The 20,286-nt window shown below is 40.5% G+C and overlaps 2 protein-coding genes across 2 annotated transcripts; both read right to left on the reverse strand.

Moving 5' to 3' along the window:
• Positions 1 to 535: 535 nt before the first annotated feature.
• On the reverse strand, positions 536 to 7,158 carry LOC134194938 (uncharacterized). The gene is made up of 16 exons (XM_062663926.1): positions 7,058 to 7,158; positions 5,914 to 6,264; positions 5,577 to 5,846; positions 4,392 to 4,694; positions 3,668 to 4,057; positions 3,536 to 3,592; positions 2,984 to 3,448; positions 2,840 to 2,919; positions 2,680 to 2,778; positions 2,037 to 2,618; positions 1,831 to 1,968; positions 1,590 to 1,772; positions 1,412 to 1,463; positions 1,301 to 1,347; positions 1,161 to 1,239; positions 536 to 977 (listed from the first exon to the last, which is right to left on the reverse strand). The coding sequence occupies exons 1-16, from the start codon at positions 7,137 to 7,139 to the stop codon at positions 712 to 714; spliced, it is 3,444 nt and encodes a 1,147-aa protein (XP_062519910.1). The 5' UTR covers positions 7,140 to 7,158; the 3' UTR covers positions 536 to 711.
• A 7,501-nt stretch (positions 7,159 to 14,659) lies between these two features.
• On the reverse strand, positions 14,660 to 19,575 carry LOC134194933 (ER membrane protein complex subunit 4-like). The gene is made up of 6 exons (XM_062663917.1): positions 19,437 to 19,575; positions 19,289 to 19,379; positions 19,195 to 19,230; positions 15,056 to 15,209; positions 14,839 to 14,996; positions 14,660 to 14,770 (listed from the first exon to the last, which is right to left on the reverse strand). The coding sequence occupies exons 1-6, from the start codon at positions 19,484 to 19,486 to the stop codon at positions 14,729 to 14,731; spliced, it is 531 nt and encodes a 176-aa protein (XP_062519901.1). The 5' UTR covers positions 19,487 to 19,575; the 3' UTR covers positions 14,660 to 14,728.
• Between the last annotated feature and the right edge of the window lie 711 nt (positions 19,576 to 20,286).

A 20,286-nucleotide genomic window follows, 5' to 3' on the forward strand; every position in this document is an offset into this window, starting at 1 on the left:
TTAGAAAAAGAACGTCAGCAATCCTTTCTCCTTAGACAATGGCGTAAGGCAATGAGGCAGTTGCTTCCCTAACAAAAATAGGCGTGGTCTTGTCACGTGTCCGCATAACTAAAATGGGAGATAAGTTAAGTAGGTTTTTTAGAAATTCATGTTGAAACTGAGACGCCAAAAACTAGAAATAATTATGATAGTTGTTATGGCTACATGGATTCCAGCGTTTCACTCGAAATGATGCTAAAAATATTTGGGATGTGCTGACAGAGTTGACGGAGAACATACAGGCACTTAGTGTCTGTTGTTGACGCTTTAATTTGTGGCTGTAGCAAAAGATTACTTTAACAGAGTGTACTATTTTATAGTGACGGTAAGCTATGCTGAGGAGTTTTGGTAACGGGGGTGGGAATCACATATCACATCACCGGTGATATGGTAGCCTCTAGACGTGTACCAAAACACCGTGACACCTGTGCCGTTAGGCATTTTTCAGTTTTTAATAAAGACATGCACGCATGCCATCGTTTCATAACAACGCCACTGCCGGTATCAACCGTTTGTTGTTATTGCATTTGCCAACAATTTACCTTGCATAATTAAAACGGAGCCATAGTTTCATCGCAATTGTTCTAGTATGCAACGGAGACTATATTATGCATAACCATACCGTAAGTGCATGTGAAAAAAGACTACGTAAAATGTATGCATTACTTGTTCTTAAATCCCGCTACGATCGAAAATCGCTCCAACAGCAATTAACGCATCGAAGAGAGTTGTCCTTGTAGCTTCCTTTGTTCTGGTCCATCTTATGAGCGTTTGGTAGCCTTGTTCTCTCTGCCCTTTATGATCTGCCTCGATGTTTTCAATTTCAGCCTCGGTCAGACTCAAACGTCGAGCAAGACATTTCCAGTCATTACCCAAGGTTTCAGACAACTTCTCAAATATTTTTGCGCTGTTTGTTTCAGTCATGTCTTCATTGGAACCTATAGTAACAACAGATGGAAGTCAATGATGAACTGCTGGTCGTGCAAGCATCTACAAAGATTTAGAAAATACGTTGTAGAATTGTCACGCTGCACCAGCACGCATGCACGCACGCACGCACGCACGCGCATGGCAGCCAAGTTAAAGAAGATAGCATGCAGCAATTAAGAAGCATGTCGTACCTAAAGAAGCAAGCGTTTGAAATCGGAACATTTGACTGGATTTTCTACTCGAAGGGGAAGACCTTTCATGAACATTGTCCTGCAACAAACCATGTCTCGAGGAACGAATTTCGACCAAGCGACCAATGCATAGAATTTACTTGACATGATGCCAACGAGCCCAGTCCACTCGAGAGGTCGCTCTGTACTGCACAATTCACCAAGTAATTGCATCAAATCTACAATGTTTGTGCTAACGATTGGTCACTTACGTGAGTTCAAGCTGTGAGCAGGAGAAGTCGATAATGTATCAGTGTCTGAAGGCTAAAGTCAAATATTTTATTGTCACGACACAAACTATTAAATACACACTGTCTAGCTCTACTAATGTGATTAATCTCGTAAACATTATCTTTCTAATGATATGTTGTTGAGAACGTCGACTCTCACCTGCTTTAGACGCTCAATGATTGCTTTCAGCTTTACTACTTTGTCTGCGACTGTAACGTTAACGAACAGTGTAAGGTCTTCTTCCATTTCAGCTAACGGTTTTACTAAAGTTGCAGAAAAAGAAACTTTCTCTAGTGTTCCACAGTATTGCTCAGGCCACAAATCACTGAGAGAAATCGTTTCCTAGACAAAACAATTTCCGCTATAGCTGCTGTACTAAGGTTGCAGTTTAGTTGGAAACCTCCGGAATGTCATCCACTTTGAAGTAACCGGACGTCATTTTAATGCTTAGATTGCCTTCTGGAGATATAAAAATTTTATGGCCATCTGCATAATAAAACTTAGGACGTTTGAAACTTGTTTCCATCGCTATAACATTCTACAGAAAGAAAGTTTAATACTAAAGCCACAGAAATAAGACGTAAAATGACAGTCATGCATATTTACTTTAATTACGTCATCACAATTATCGCAGAAGTGAAGAACAAAATCGCAGCTCCTTCCTGAAGAGTTCATCCTGACAAACAACAGACATCTTACGGCCTTCTTTGAACTGGAACAATTCTCTTTCCGGTAGCCACACCAACGATATTTACAAAAATGTCTCAGCTTTAGAGTGGCCGTATCGACGTCATAATCACAATGACTGTCCTGTTCTACTTGACCAGTGTCACCATCGAAAGCAAGTGCAGTCTTCCACCCCTTTCCTGGTTCTTCTCTAAACAACAACATTATCCATCCCTGGCGCACTGCTGTAAAAGGAAATCGAAGTTCTATCGGCATTCGGAACCCTAGCTCATGAGGTTCAAGCACAAGATCTCCACTGAAGCGAAAAAGCTCTTTATTATCTACGTCTAGTGCGTTAATCGGCTCGTCTTTAAATACTGATTGAACAGTTATTTGCTGAGATGTCTGACATGCTCCCCTATGAACAAAGATTGCAGTACTTCCTGCTTGATATTCGCCTCCTTCGGGATCAATATTAATCACATGGAGACTTCCTTCAAATGAATGAATAGTACTTTCCACCTTGAGTACAACAAGAATACGTTGCATGTAAATTAGCACAAAACATAACTGCTAGAGTTACCACGTAATTTGATCTACCCATTTCATCTTGTGTCCGGGTCTGTAGCGTCCGTAACATTTCGAGTACATCAGTATCAATTGCATGAATAGTACTAACCACCTTGAGTACGACAAGAATACGTTGCATGTAAATTAGCACAAAACATAACTGCTAGAGTTACCACGTTTTTTATTCTACCCATTTCATCTTGTGTCTGGGTCTGTAGCGTCCGTACCTTTTCGAGTACATCAGTATCATTTGCTACAAACATTTAATTAATAAAATCTTTGTAAAGATGTTATCATAAAGTCTACAGCAAATGTACTTTGAGTTGTTAGCATTCCATATGTTGTCGTCGGATTGCGTTTGTGCCCTCGTATCTTGTAAATATAAACTCCCAAAACCACGACTACTACCACGACTGTTATAGCGGCGACGGAAATTATGAGATGAATCGTTATGTTATGATCGTCTGAACGTTGGTTGACAACCTCTTCAAGGATTACTTCAGTAGCATTACCAGTCACAAATTGATCTCGTCCCTCATTGCTATTCGACATTGTAACTGCAATAGTTTTGGGCACATTTGAAGATAGACCATACGAAGTAGGTTTAATGGTCACGACGTTGTCATCTTTAGATGACAGAGATATAAGATCGTCCGTCAACAGTAGGCCAGGCGAGTTTGTAGACGAGATAGGTTTTCCACTTGCCTCAACAACCTTTGTAGGACGACGTGGCAACTGTATATTTAAGTCAGATATTGTCCTTGAGAACACATTCAACAAATCTGACATCAAAACCGAGATAAATCGAAAAGTCAATTAATAGGACAGCAATTTAGTGCAAATTTATGCGCAATTATTGCAAGGCTAACCATTATTGGATGTGTTGGGGCAAGCCATCCTGGGTGTGACGGCAGGACGTTCAGTAGCTGCACAGAGAAGCAGAATATCGATGTTACATATAGTTTCTTCAACACTCACCTATTAGGCAACATAAAAGTTACCTGGAGACAGCAATGAAAACGAAGAGAATGGAAGAGGATTTCGAGAAAACTGCAAATCCACTTTTGAGACAGTCACCGTCAGTTTCTCAATGTCTAACACTGAGGACCCCCAATGGTTGGTAGCGACTATCCAAACTCTCAAGTGAAGTGGCGATGTAGAAATGTGCTTGCGCCTATTTATAAAAGTACACGGAACCCTAGCTCTAAGGCTACTAACCCTAGATGTACAGGATTCCACAGATGTGTCTTTCCACCTCCTACAACATGCGGTATAAGTAGTGACATGCTTGCTGCTTTTGCGTTCTTGACGAAGACAAACCAAGTCAACAAATATTTCGGTGTAGTTATTGTAGACAGCCAACACCGTTATCTTGACAGAAGTAGACCAATCTAAAAGAACACACAATACACAAAAAACCTAAATAGGATTCGCTTTACGGAATTACGACTGCATCCCTAAATAGTCAAGGTTAAATGTAGACATGCAGTCACAGAAAGACAGGCAGACAGACGGACGGACGAACAAACAGACAGACAACCACACACACACACACACACACACACACACACACACACACACACACACACACACACACACACACACACACACACACACACACACACACACACAAACACACACACACACACACACACACACACACACACACACACACACACAAATACACAAACACACACGCGCGCGCGCGCGCTCACGCACGCACACCTGTAATTGACAAATGGGCGTTTTTTGATTCTACGCTTCCATATGCATTTTTGACTTGACAGCTGTAGCAGCCGGAATCTTCTCCGGATTGTACGGCTTTTATTTCCAGCATAAAGTTGTGTCCCGTGTTTGACTGGTAGTACTTAGCAAACCTTGTCCCATTTATTACCACATCTAGTGGAGTACTGTTTCGTTTCCATGTAATGATAGGAGTGGGATGACCTGTCGCAAGGCATCGAAATTGTACCGAGTCACCAACAACAACTTCTTTGTCGACAGGGTGTTGCAATATAGCTGGTGGATCTAACCAGAAATCACATTTACTACAGACGTTATATAAAGAGGTTAGTCGAGTGCTCAGTCAATTTGTTAGTCAATATACTTTCAGTTGTCTGGAAGCTCTTGATTGCTTGTTCGTCAAATTTTTACAATAACTAATAATCTATAAACGTAAACTGTACAAGAGAAGTAAATTTCATACCGAAAATATGTAAAGTTGAACTCTCTAGTTTTCAGACCACTGCATGCCTATTTTCTAGGCATAGATTGTCTGCAAAATGCATGCCTGTTTGCTAGATACATGGCACCCGGTTTTCTAGATTGCCTTGCTGCGTCAATACACTGAATCTAGTCTTCTATTACATTGACAAAGGTTGTTCCCAGTGGTCAATAGAATGTTTGCTTCTTACTCTTCTCCATCGCTCTCGACGTCTAGTTTTTCGTTCGTGTACTCGTCCGTATTGGTTGTTTGTTTCGTTTTTACCTTTTATAGCTAGGAAATAAAACAGCCATTCGTCCACAAGCAAACGGGTCTGTTTCTTTAGAGACAAAAACGCTATAACTGTGACGACAAAATGCCTATACATTGCAGCCATGAAGCCAATTCCTCCCGGCTGTTTGCGAATCACACTCTTTCTCGTTTCCTATACTTTGTCGTCCTCCCGTCTCAGTTAGACTACCGTCGAGAGTAGTCTAGTACAAACTTGGGTCTGTACTTTAAACCACTAGAAGATTCCGACGCACGCGCAAACGCGTATGCGCCTAACCCCACTTTGTATAGTATACTGTTGCGTCCGTTAAGTATATCTGTTCGTCTGAACCCATGCATACAGCAAATAAATAATCAATTTTAGATAGTCACTTCAGTTTATTTACAAAGTTAGATATACGTTTAGCAGTACTTACAGTAGACAACCAGTTGAGGATAGGCGACAATGTTTGTCACTATTTCGTCAGTAACTGCCCTGCACTCGTACGTGCCAGCATAGTCACGAGAAACCTTGGCAATGATCATCTCTTTATGTTTCTTTCCCTTGAAACGAATTGACGTGTCTTTGTATACATCACGTCCAGGAGAACTCCAAGTAATAGAGGTAAAGTTTGTGCCATCACAACGAAGAACGGCACGATGCCCTTCCACTGCCGTTGCATTACGTTCAATAAGCCTTGGGGATACTATAAAGAAAGAAATACAATATTCAACCAATAGATTTACAAATACCTAAATTTAGCATCAAATTACCCAGCCTAAGCGATGTAACATCAGCTTTCAAAAGGCGATTCTTGTCCAATGTAATTGGTTGACAACGGTATTTACCTATTTGATCCACTGTGACATTAGTAATAACGTAATGAATGTATGATGAATTGCCAATAACATCCATAATATATATATCTTCCCATCCCTTGTAAACCTCGTTGTAAAATAAAAGTGTCAGGCGATATTGTAGACCCTGTATGTGATCAACCACAGCGCAACTGATGATCATCGTAGAGCCTTCGACCACTCTGCCATCGTTCACGAGCACACCGTTAGATGTGATAGTAATGGCTGCCTCTTTACTACCCTTTGCAGCGTCACTTCTTGCAAGACCTACAAATGCGCACATCGCCAGTAGTAAATGATGTTAATCAACAGAGTTAGTCATCAGAGCTAATCATCAGAGCTAATCATCAGTGAAAACAACGTGCAATTTTCTGATGACACACATGCAGTATATAAACTTTGTAGATAAACTCTGCTGTGAGACCCTAACCCTAACCCTAACTTTTATTAATTAATCAATCATCTCATTTCTATTAATTAACTAGTTAAATATTTATTTAATTAATTAATTACTTAAAATCAGCTAATCAATAATTTAAAAATAATTAATCAAAAATTACAAAATACTAATTAAGAAACAAATACGGCTGGGTTTATAACTCCTATTCGTTGAGACGTACAAGTTCTCTGACTTTGTGGTTATGCAACTGTTACTTTAGCGAAGTCCCATCGCCCGAGGTCAAAATGCAAATTTGTAGACTGAGAGTGGACTCTGCTTGCAAGACACGTGAATATCATGTCGCTGATGTAGTATTTATGTATTCCTAGAAGGCATCTTAGTGCATGCACTGAGAAGTTTTAATCAATTAAAGAACCCGTTTAGAGTGAAAACGGCAACCGATCACGAGAAAATCGGAAATTGAACGAGGTCGATTGACCTAGAGCAAGCATCAAACGTCGTGATCTTTATTCAAATCTGCAACCATTCAACCGTATGAAACCGTCTAGATGTAACTTAGCGTAAGTCTCTAGGTTAGACAATAAAATCGCATGACTGATCGTATTCTCTACAAACAAGATACAACTAATCGATACATAGCTAGACTGAAAGATTTTATACCAGTCGTTCCTCTTGCCTGCACTCTAGCGCTGTGAGGTGCCAACAGAATGACAGCCCAGGCGACAAAAAGGATGCGTGTCATCGCAACCTGCCAAAGAGAACAATGGGGCAACGCCTACAACATAGCAATGGGATTCCCCTCGCTAATTCAGGGACCTGTAGTGACGGACATCGACGTCAACGACCCAATAGGAAGTATTGTCGACGTCCGGTATGCAAGGGCGGTGGAGCTGATCAGGCGATGGCTGGAGCTAGGGCATCATACACGGAGCTCTAGAGTCTGTAATTACGTAAACGGTAGGGATCAGGACTCGAGGACAGTTTTCCACCGCCCTCGTACGGTTGACAGTTGACAACGACAACAAACGGGTCCCAACAAAGTACATGGGTGCAATTTTGTGTCACAGCACAAAATATACACCGTATATTTCATCCCCAGTTAATTAAAATATTCTATAATATTTCGGTTAATTAATTAAATACCGTAAAATATTTTATCCACCGGATGATCTAGGCTAGTGTAGTGTATCCCACAGGTTTAACTGTTTAAATCTTACTCTGAGCTCCCTGATTTGATGTTATATGAATAAGCGTAGAAAGCGCTTGATTACAAATCAAGCATGCGGATCTAGCAACGCCAGATATTGATGGTAACATGCTAGCAACCCTGTTTTTATTCCAGGGGATGAGTGATCTCAGTATTTGTCAATCTTAAGATTCAGGTAAAGATAAATCTTAAATTTTCGAATAGTACTATACTAGAGAGTTTCTGCAAGGTGGTATATTGAAGCTGTGTATATACATGCGTATCTAAAGACTCACCACCGCGCGGACCATCAAAGTAGTTGTCTACACATACACGTACGACCAAATCATTTCCCGCGTATGACAATCTGTAGTTTCATCAACCAATATAAATTTTAACTATGTATAGTCATACTCTGCTACACTTGAATTGCGCGTGTCAGTGAAATTAATCATGTATGCTGTTGTAAAAACATCCATCCATTTAAAACGTGTGCTCCAACGTTGGCGCTTATATCTTTGGTGAGTCGAAAGTTATAGGAATATATAGTCAAGGTCTCCCCTCAGTGGCGTAGCTACGTCATGGCCTCCCCTATATTAAAAAACTACTAGGTGTGACCTCCAAATTATAGACAAGCTAGGTCTCATAAACCTAGTAGCTGGCTTCCCTGATCTTGGAGTTCCAGCGACGCCCTTGCCCCCTACATATACTTTTCACACCGTGTTATTTCACTGTAGAGAAATAGTTTGAAAATGTTTTTCAACTTGACTCAACGATGTGTTATTGCCCGTTCTTATTAAATTGATGAATCACAGATAAGATGTCAAAGTCATTTTGTGAGCTACCGGCTACCCTAGAAGTTTGCCTAGAATAAACAATCACAGATCCGCAACTAATCTAAGCATTTAATGCCGCGTACAAATATACAGTCTATATGACCATTCACATTAATTAACGCTTCCTGAGCTCTAATAGTGCAAAAGAATCAACAGAGACAGTTACCAAAACTGACTACTATAAAGCCGCTCTGTAGTATATACAGTACTATGCGTACCCGTAGAAGTGCGTACAGTAACGTATCAATGGCACGTGCTATGATAATTTAATTCAACTTTGAATCGAGTATTATGCATGGATGTCACCCACCTATATATGACGACACTGCGCTGCAGGTCCGCAGACAATCGGACAAAAACAGAATGGTAAACTATCTTCTCATCCAAAGAGTTCTCGCTCTGGTACGAGGTCTGACCCTGGTGAGTACAGTATCAAGATGACTAGAAGCTGCATAATATAGTTCTAACAACTGAGAAAGAGACAACACTTCCAATTCTTTTTTTGCCTTATAGTCCATTCTTTTCTCTATTATTAGGTTTTCTCAGTGCTCGATCTTGCAATACTCCTCAGCAGAGTCTGGCTCACAGAGATAGTAAACAACGTTAGAACGGATGTATGTGCATTGGGACGAGAAACTCTGGTGTCCAACAACACGGGAGACATCCACGCCTGTCGCCTTGTGACTGCTGCATCGTCAATATCTATAGCCATGGTCGCCATATATTTCACTATAGAGTCATGCCGATGTGGTGAAAACGTAGCTAATCTCCGCTTAGCGGACGTTGCAGGTGGCACTATTTGTTTCCTGCTATGGATATGCACACTCATCTACACAGTAACGCAGTGGATCACAGGATTGAAGAACTCTCGACTCGATGGCATTCAGAATGATGAAAAAAATGGCACTGCATTACTCGTTGTAGTCATTTGCCTCTGTCTTTTGACTTGGGTAAGTCGCCTTTGACTAATTGTTTAGCATCAGTCAGTGTCTATGGACTTCAATCATGCCTTTCAGGGAGGTCTTGTATTATTGGCATATGTGCATATGCAACAGCATCAACCAGTGTCTGCAACATCAAATAGCAGTTCTGGAACAATGTTGCTCAATTCTTCTAGCAACAGAGCAGCTTCACTAGAAGACAATCACGGTATTCAGTTTGCTGCAACACAAGGAGGAACACATAACCATACCAACACCACTAATATTCAACAGGCAGTTTCAACTGTTTTCTAATTCATGCACATCTATTTGCCAAAAGTCTGTTTATTCTGCAGCTTTCATAAGCTTTCAACAGATAACTGTATAATAAGACTGTACAATTCTAAATGTGTCACTTACTCCATACTGTTAAACAAATAGACTATATATATATATATAGTACCACCTACAAATACGTAAGAATTAATCAGTAGGTTAGCACCTTTCAATTGAACAGATCTAGAATTTCAGTTTCATTAATTAATTAATTAGAAAATAAGTGTTGTTATTCTAAGCTGACTCGATCAACAGCTACACTGAAGTGGTTGTAACAGAGAATCAGACTGAGTAGAACCCTGGACAGTCGTCTTCTGTACGACCCCATTGCAAACACCAAAAGAATTGCAGTGATTAAAATGTTGATGTCAACTGAGACAACAAATAGCAAAAACCAATCACTCTGACTGTTATATTCTGTTGACAGACATGTCATTGCTGATGAGGACACTCAATCCACATGACAGGTGTTTGGTGAGCATTCTCATCTTCAGCTACAGGACGTACTGTTCATAACGAGGAAAAAGACTCCTGTCTGAGTGTCACTGTACTACTGTATGCTGACATGAACACGACCCATTGCACTCCCTTAAAACTTCCTTTATATCTTAACACGTTCCCACTATATCATAGATTAGTCTATTGTGTCCTACCTGCAGTGCTAGCTAGGCAACAATGTTGTTTGCAACAATGACCAGCTAGTCTATAAATTTTCAAGTATATATATATATATATATATATATATATATATATATATATATATATATATATATATATATATGTCCTTGGTGAAGACATCAATGTCACGTCTGCGAGTTAGAGTGCTCAGATCGATCCTCATCATCTAGACTAATAAAGAAGCCAAGAAAAGTAAAAGAAATTACAAGTAGCTTCTATGATTTACATGCAGTCGAGATGCCTATCAGTCAACAACAAAAACTGAGCGATGTTGGGGTGCATGACGATCGAGATCAACAAAAACTCAATCATTCAATAACGTTTTATGCGCAAGCGCTAGAATTCTCAATTAGCGATTGCACTATCTGCAGGGCCCAGCCAGTGCGGCCATAGCCGGACCACTTGACCATGTTCTTTTGAAAGTGTAGTTTGGCCAGTGGTAGTCTAGCAAATTAATTAAATATGTAATATATCTTCTGTAAATTTTAATTAATGGTGATATGTGACCAAGGGAATTGTAGTGACCTGACCTGTACTTTGACGAAACGTCAGGCTAACACGGGAAATAACAACAGTAGAAGCAAAACAGCAATCGACAGTTTTCAACAGAAGAGCAGACATGCTATCTAGTAGTCTTGCGTAGCCAAACCCCTACTGTAGCTCCCTTTTTGCTTTATAGCGTACAGTAGAGACGACATGCACATGTTTCATTTCCAACTGTTGTACCTCCTAATACTCTGGCTGTCATGTGTGACAGCAAATTATAAAATATGTACATTTGTCAATGTACAGTGCAGCAGTCAGACAACCGTCTTTAATCCATCTTTGGCATATTTCAATCAAAGGTATACATTAGAGGAAAAAGCACATGCAGCTATAGATCGAGGAATGAACTGATCCTATCACGAGGTCAGGCAGTTTACTTTCAAGTTGCTAGATCCTGTTAACGTTCACTCTGTTGATTTTGTAGAGGTAAGGGAACAGAAGCAGAATGTGGTTCACTGCTCGACACTATAGCTGTCATGTCCCTTTCTTGGAGAGATGTTGGACAGAGACAGCTCCAGAGACCGAGTACCAAACTGAATATCTCAGTATGCAGTAAACATTTAGAGAACACATAGAACTAAAACAAGTTGCTGTTTACTCTGAGGAGGTAATCAAAGAAGCAAGAGCTATGGGAGAAGCAGATACTGCTGCACAACAAGTAAATGACAAGTGAGTGCTAGAAAGCGTTGGTGCATGACCTGTTCAATTTTGGTTTTCGAAAATCATACAGTGCTAGTGTCATTAAGTGCAGTTGTTACGGCTGTTATTGCTACATGGTATTCATTTGGAGTAACATTAGGGTTTAGTCATGATCACATTGAGGCCTTGTTATGACAAAGTAACTCCTGCTGATAAATTGTGAGCACTTGTTCAAAGACTACACAAGTTGGCCCTGTGCAGTTTGATGATCTGTTTTTTGGAAGCATGTTGACATTTGCCCAAATCCTATTGATGGTGTGGTTAAGGAAAACCCTAGAAATCTTAAAAAAGTTTTATTGACATTCATTTGATGTGGTTAAGGGAAACCTTCGACATTTTATCAAAGGTTTTATTGAAAAATAGAGCATTGTGTCAAGTGTCTGACAAGTTTGACTAGCAGATGGTTCCAAACAATCTTGTAATTATGGTAGGTCTAATTTGTGAAAATTTCAGTTTGTATAATATAATTGTATAGCAAGTAACCTAAAGGTACGAATACAGTAATATTTAAAGGGCACAAAGCATTTGTGATATGTCAAACAATTGCAAACATTATACCCCGTTTACACGAGCACGCATAGCGAGCCGATCCGATCAGCACCAGCCCAGTATTCCAGCCCAGTATTCCAGCCTGCGTTTACACGACACACTCCGTAGAAAAAAGCCAATGCGTGTCACTAACGTGCGTTAGCTACTTGAGATTGACATAGCTCGCGTTAGCTCACATTTGAAGCCAAGCAGTTCGTTTTTTCACTATGGCTTTACAACATTTATATCGAGAATGCATAGGACATGTACGAGACATCTTAGGTCTATCGCCAGGCAACTGTTGCACGCATGCAGCCACAGAGTTCAAAGCTAAACTTCTTGCTCATCTTGGTTGCTCCATAATTGGATACGACAGAGAGTCTCCGTCTCATTCCACGCTATTTGTACCATTTTGCCCGGAAGTATGACGTGGCGGAAAGAGGTATGGCTACGCGAGACTACCAAATGAGCATGCACGGCTCGTTTTCCAGTACGCGATGCGTTTACACGATGTACTTGACCTGAGCCGGCCCAAGCCGGCGCGTGCTGGCCTGGCTAGAAATACCGAGCCAATCTGGCACTGCTTGGAATGGCTCGGCACAGCTCAGCCCCCGTTTACATGTACCATAGAAACCGAGCCAGCACGGGCTGGTCTGCTTACAAGTGCTCGTGTAAACAGGGTAGTAGTCACATTGTTTATCAAGAACAGATCATGAAACCAGTGCAGAGATGTAGCTAGTCATATTTACATAGCCTCGGCACTAGGCTTCTCTTTGCTTTTGATGGTCCTCCTGCTCAAGGATTTGCTTTTGAAGGGAACATCACATGATACAGTCCCGTTGCTATCATTGCACAAAAGGACCACCGAAAGCAAAGGGAGGCCTGGTGTCGAGCCTACTATTTACAGGTTGCCCAGAAACCTGAACTCCTAGTAGATAGATCATCACATTGAAGTACATCAAACAGACTAAACAATGTGTGTACAGAGACAAACACACACTAATACATAAACAGGTAAACAAACAAGAAACACAAGTATCAAACTACATACACATAAACACACGCGCAAATCACACACAGACAGCAGTTAGTTTGTTTCTGCAGCATGAACCAAAGCTACTTATTCTAAAACTCTGTGACCAAGTTATGAAATTGGAAGTAGTTCCTGAAGTACAGGACAGATGGTATCTACAGTATCTACAAATACTACAGTATCTAAGATTGTGTGCCGAACCTAGATTTGTAGAATGATACACATATCTAGATCCGCAGTTGAGAATTTAGCTTTCAGCTAGTGAGCGAATGTAATTCTCCAGCTCCTCTTCTAATACCATAAAGAGAAGCATAGATTTAGCATTTAGTGCTATTGTCATTCCTTTGTGCTCCTACTTGTACTTAGTAGCTGCAGCAGGATCCCCTGGAGGACCACCCTCAGGTTTAAGGGATTTTCTAGGTAAACATATCCTTTCTTCTTCTTCACTGTAGCAGGCAACGTTCAAAGTTACCAGAAATCACGTGACTAAATGCAACCACCACATTTTTGAAAAGTTTCTCATTTCTATAAAGATATTACTTATTTAAAGTGTTTACTCTGAAGATTCAAAGTGGAGTTGTAGACATGGCTACAGCATATCAATAGTGCAAGTTTCATTGACATGATAACACACCCACATCTTGTAATCAGTTTCAACTCTTACAGAAACTCCATGACCTACATGTATAGGATACACAGCAAGTCTAAACCCAAGAAGACTAAATGCGCATAAAATAAACAACTACAGTAAAATAGTAAAAAAGAAGAAAATCAACCAAAAGACAATACAATGAGCACCTTATTAGCTGCAACCTGGTATAAATGCCTAGAAAGAGATTGGATACTCAAGCAGAATGACACCTATGAAATCAAATGTGTACAAGCTAATTCAGCTCAATTCTGTTGGAAATTTAAACAGCTGAATCTGTTAGTATTGTAAGTTATGTACAAAAACTGTGGATGGAATGGAAAGCAAGTTTGTTGCTTGAACAGAATGCCAGATGTAAAAAGATAAGAGATAAAGAAAGAAGAGCAAAAGGAGAGAAAAACAGTTACAGAAAGAGAGTCAGAGATGAAAGAACAGATTACGACTTTCTCTCCAAGTCTTTCATCTCTCCCTCTCTCTTCTTTGTAAATTGTTACTCCATTCTTGTCTCTTCCTCTCTTCCTCTTCTTTCCTTTTCTCTCATCTCCTTTTTCAATCTGGCATTCAGTCTTGAGACTGACAACTATTACCAATTCAACCGCTAAACCCAGCTTGTTGTAAAGTGGATCAATAAATATACTCTACCTAAGGGCGTTTTGCCAAACACAATTGTGAACAAGTGATAGCAATATATCAACATCGACGTAAAAGACAAACTGACGAACATATGTGAACAAATCTAGTCAATTATTAAATTTTGAAGTCATTCTCTTGGCCTCAACTGTATAACAATACTTAATTAAAATAATACACGAATAGAATCTAATCTACGCAGTCAATACGTTGGTATGATCTAATGTATTGCAACTGGTATTGTCACCCAACCTCTATCAGATTAGCATTACCATATGAAGATACTATTGCTAACTTCCAAAAAGAATGCCTCCTGCTGTATACTCCATCCTCTGTAACAGTGTGGCAGACAACACGTTACACTTGTGTTTGTGTAATTAACAACTATGCATGCAAGTACCTTGCGAATATCTAAAAAATCAACCCAGTCCGACTTGTACAGAGGTAGCAGACCCATAGAATGACACTTGTATGCAGCAAGACAAATCAAGGCAATGTTTGCCACAACAAACACCAGTTTCTGAATGAAAGCTTGGTTGCCTTCAAACTGCTTTGAAACTGAACAAATAAACCAACTGTAATACAACAAGTCTAGAGTTGTCTCAATAAGTATTGACCTTGACCAAAGTTCAACAAAGTTTTGATAGGATTGAAAGCCATCATTCCGATAAACATAATAGGAATGATTGATAGGCTGTTTCCCACCATGTACATAATAAACAAGTTCATTGGCAGTTGTTTGAGAGGACCAATAGCAACATCCCATGATTTCTATAAACAAAGATTAACACTATAAGTCCAAACAAATGAAAATTTACATAGTCTAATTAAGGCAATGTTGCTCTACAATTTACAGGTCAAAGGTGCTGTAATGTTTATTTGTTTTCGAAAATGTGTCTTATCATTGTGTGGCATAGCCAGTAGTCTGTAATTGGGAACACAGCTTATGTCCATAGTGAGTATGGATGACGTTTACTATTTTGTTGTATATACACCCACCCGCATCTGAATGACTGGCTGCACTGATTTCCACCATTATGCCATTATTCATGTAGTGGGCAAGTGCAATACAACCAGAGCACGTGGATCATTTATGTCGCTTCTTCCCTGTCCATTTTTTACAGAATGCGTAATTACATGGTATATCGGTGTGGATCCCCAAATCAGACCTTTAATCTGGTATCGCTATATGCTAATGCTGATCAGTTGTGTTCCTTGAATAGCTGTGCCTGCTGACTTCCAGTGTCATGTGAACATAATTGATAATGGTAATGGCTCGCCCACCTTCGCCATGTTTTCCTAAGTATAGTGAATGTGGTAACAGTGGTTGCAGTGGGATCTACACAGCAGACTAATGACAGTGGGATCTATGATGTTGAAGTTCTTAGAATCTATGTGGTATTGTCTAAATAATGGTATATGTCAGCCAATCTTGTTAACAACTCTTCAATCAATGTATATTTTCTGTTTATATTGAAAGAGTCAGTATAAAATGTTTACATGGCAAACATACATACTGATACATCAAGTAGGTTAGATATCATTGTTACATTAATTAACAAAAAGGTAGTGCATACTTACACATACATGTACCTACATATGTATAATGAATTAACGACTAACAGCAGTCACACTATTAATCTTCAAACATAGACATGTGATCTGTTCCCCCAATCATGGAATGCTGGCTACGCGCTGACGGCAGTCTTGACACGCTTGTTTTCGGTGAGCGTACGATTTCAAATTCTTTTCCTGACACATTCTAGAAGGACTGGCAGTGTGGGATACAACAGATGGGACGTATTCTAACGAAAACAGGTCATCCGGCTTTTTTCCTGACACAAAATGAAGAGGACAGAGCCAACTGTGCTCACTTGGAGACCACTCCTTTCGACTGACTGCCGTAATCCAATGACGCCAGTAATCAAACTCAGCAGAAAACTGCTAAAACTCAACGAAGTGCCTTTCCCCATCTGCTATTGCAGTGAACTGCAGAACAATTTTTCACCATTGCCACTCAATATGTCGCATACCCAAGGTAAAACCACAGTCACATGACCAATGTCCCAGATGTGAATAAGGTCTATAGAGCGTTTTCATTGACATCGCATTTTTCTAATGCACGTTAGAGTCAACCATTTTGGTGTCCGTGTTATAGTTGCATGGGTGCCGGTATTGGCAAATTTTGACTTCCCTCGCCTCTACTGCACTTCCTGCCAGCAGGAAACTATCAAAGTACTCCGACAATCTGCTATCTGATGCAAAATCTCGCTATTTAGCTAAGCTGAACTGATTGGAGGGGTAGATCCACTGCAGTTGCAGAGGCCATTGCTACAGAACACCACGTTCCTCCTGTCAACAGTTCGGACATTGTCTCCTATTTAGTCCTTCAGACGAGCTTCATAACAGCCAAGCAGTACAGTCTGCAAATGAATATCTTTGGAAGTTTACAATTGACTGGGTAAAAGATGTCCGTGCGCATGCTGTGGGAGCTACAAGTGTTATGGAAACCTTAGTAGCAATTATGTGGTAATTTACATTAAAGATTTTTTTGTTAGAGTATATATTTCACTTACAATACCTGTTGGACAATCTTTGTCAGCTCTAAGTGAGAGAATTGTGAAAGAGAATACAGTCATGTATGACGCAATTTAATGTGAGAGTTCACTAATCTTTGGTACACAGTCAACTGACATGAGATCCAAGTTTTCTTCTTAATTAATGGTCAGGATTCGTTTGTGTGACAATTCCTGTGCTATATACTTGGGAAATGTAAAGGAAGTGGACATGCTATGATAATGTAACATAAACAGCATACCATTGTGCTATAGTAGAGTAAGTCCTGCAAGTGTAGAATATTGTAAGACACCCCACAGTCTGAAATTTTACAGGTTCCCCATTCTCAAAGATGCTATAAAACACCTCACTTCATGGTTGATTTGTGAAAATTAAGACAGCATATGTTGTGCACATTGCAACTGCATGGCTGGACTTGGAGAAGCTTGCACACAGTAGAAGCACCATTCCAATTTATTCAGAAGGACAAACCTTACAGACCAGTGAAAGAATTAGGAATGTCATCTGTCAAAAGCCAAAAGAAGAAAATTGACAATGCGATTGCTACAACAAACCTCTCTTGTGCGTCTGTAATTGCGCGTCTCTCCGAATGACCTAGATTCTGCATTGGTAACAGTCTGGATCGGTTCATCAAACAGATCAGCTGGTCTGCCAGAACTAAAGCGCCTAGAAAGATTCGTTTATTTGCCAGCTTGGTTTCTTTTAGGTTTAGGTCATCTCGCGAAATTGTTGCTATTTGGCCGTCTCTTCTAGCCCTTCTCAACTGTCGCTTCTTGAAGTTCTTCCTCATAAAACGATCGCTATATGGAAGAAAGACATGTCTCTATTGTGCCCTGATCTGCTGGAACATCCAACAACTATACACAATACCAGTAGTACTACAAAAACAGGCAGAAACGGCACCAGTTAGATCTCAGCATCCACAGTGGGACACCAAAATGGCAACTTCCGGCATTGTGATGTCACGTGAAACGCTCTATATTTGTCAGTGTTCTCCTCAGGATTTTTGGCCTGCTCTGCCTCATTCTAAGCAATTAAGCTTTTAGGTAAAGTGGATCATCCAGATGCTAAGACTTGAGGATCTCAAAGTAAGCTTATTAAATTAATTAACTATGACAGCGGATGGCATTAAATTGTGGGAACACTAATTAGCACTTTTACACCCACACATGCAGCACTTAACCATGCTTTCGCAGCTGGTGTTCACATGCAAGTTGCTATATACGTATACATGTCAGCAAAGTGCACATGTCATGTGGGCGTCGCAGAGAACTATTGAGTCTTTCTTTACGGCAACGCTGTCGAAGATAAGAACACCTGCATTTTTGAAAGAAAACAAGCGGCAACTGATGAAGCACAGGACTGGAGTAGATCGCCAGTGACTAAATGATTTCCATGGCTTGTAGCTGTAGGAGGCAGAAAAGAAGACAGTCATTGCTGTGCTCTCTTTGTCGAAAGACATAATTTAAGACTAAAAGTTGTGCACTAGGTAAAGCTATTTAAATTAATATCCAATGTAAAACGTAAAAACGATCACTCGCCAAAGTCTACTAGAGCATGAAAGCCGCTCGTGCCATGAATCAGCTGTCTCTATAGAAGCAACCCTCGCACTGTTGAGCAAGGACAACGAAATTTTTAGAGCTTGACACAGTTGAGCCTCATTGATCTGTATACTTTTAACTGCCATTGGGTTTGGCATTGGGTAACGCCCACTTCACGGAGTAATCCGCTCTGCCTTCTAAGATTTCTGGGGAGAACACTGTGAATACTAATGCAAGCCTAGATAATTGAATTAGTCTACCTGAATATTGATTTACTATCTCTGGTTACTGTTCAAGATGAAAAGCAGCGCTGTGGCTGTTTTTAGATCAAAGCACCACTTAAGTTCCAACATTGTAACAAAGACATGTTCATTTGTATCATCTTGAACGTCACCATTGAGACCAAAAGGGTTAACTAAAATGAGATGATTCAAGACACTTTGCAATGACGCAATAGTCAAGTTACATCAAACATTGCTAATATTAATTAATAAACTAGCCTGCTCAGCCCTAGTACTTAAACAAGGCTTAAATATGATCGTATCAAGATTACAACCGAATTGTATACATACACTATGAATGTAGTAACTCGAAAACAAAACAAGACGGCACGTGCACATGCATGGATTGACACAAACCTTTTCGACCAAAGTGTCGTGTTCTTCACCCTTTTCCTGTCATTCAGCAAAAAGAAATCATACTCTACATACCGATTCACAGCTTAATCGTAACCTCTTCCCGCGGGAGTCTTCCCCTGTCTCTCTCCGCGTAACCTACTGGGTCCGGTGGAGGGCTCCCACTGATACGCTCATCCGGTCTCTTACTATAATTCCACCTAATTCAATAATTACTTCAAGACTCAATACAAAATTCAGCTCACCTAGTAAAATCTAGTGACCACCGGTGCTTTCTTACTCCTTTCGACGCCATCTTTACGCATTCTAACGTACGTTAGACTGTTTCGACATATCGATTAATTAATTAGTTGTACGGTATCTGTACAGTCTCGCATAGCCAAACCCCTTCCCTTTTTATATCTACCGGCTGGAAAGGGTTTAGTTAGCCTCGGAGCCAGACCGCTTTTGCACGTGAGGAGGCGGGAAAGGCGAGTGAGAGGACAGGGAGAAAAAAGCGGTCTCAGTTGTTGTTTACTAACGCGATTCATCATGTCATCCACGGCAAGCAGTCTGCTTACGCCTAGGAAGTCTGTATCTTCACAAGTGCAGAATTTGCGGCAGTAAGTTTACGTCAGGGCCCGAAAAACACAGCTTGTTTGGGACCAAGCAGGAATTCCACATCACCAATTGCAACTAGACGACTACAAAACGCAAAGAAAAGACAGGATTTTGCCTTACCACTGAACTACTGTGTGAACTTCGTCCACTACCACGGCCACGAACCGCTCTCTCAACTCATTTGCTTGTAAGGCGCATCGCCACTCGCGTGAGCCGCGACCGACAAGCACTTCGGGGCTCCAGAAACATAGGGGAATTTCCCTACCTTCATAGCAGCGTCTGACGAATCGGACTCACCAACAAAGGTAGCTGTAAATCCTTTGCGCTTAAAATAGCGACCTGATCTCTCATCAGCGACTTCAATGGAGTCACCACTAGCACCACAGGATCCGCGGGATATTGCCGGAAGCCATTGGCTGCAATGCTAGTCGGGCAGAAACGTGCGAGAGAAGATGAATATTAGCGACTTTCTAAAGCCTGTAGGAAAGCACGCAA

This window comes from Corticium candelabrum, chromosome 19 (assembly GCF_963422355.1).
Source record: "Corticium candelabrum chromosome 19, ooCorCand1.1, whole genome shotgun sequence".
NCBI lineage: Eukaryota > Metazoa > Porifera > Homoscleromorpha > Homosclerophorida > Plakinidae > Corticium > Corticium candelabrum.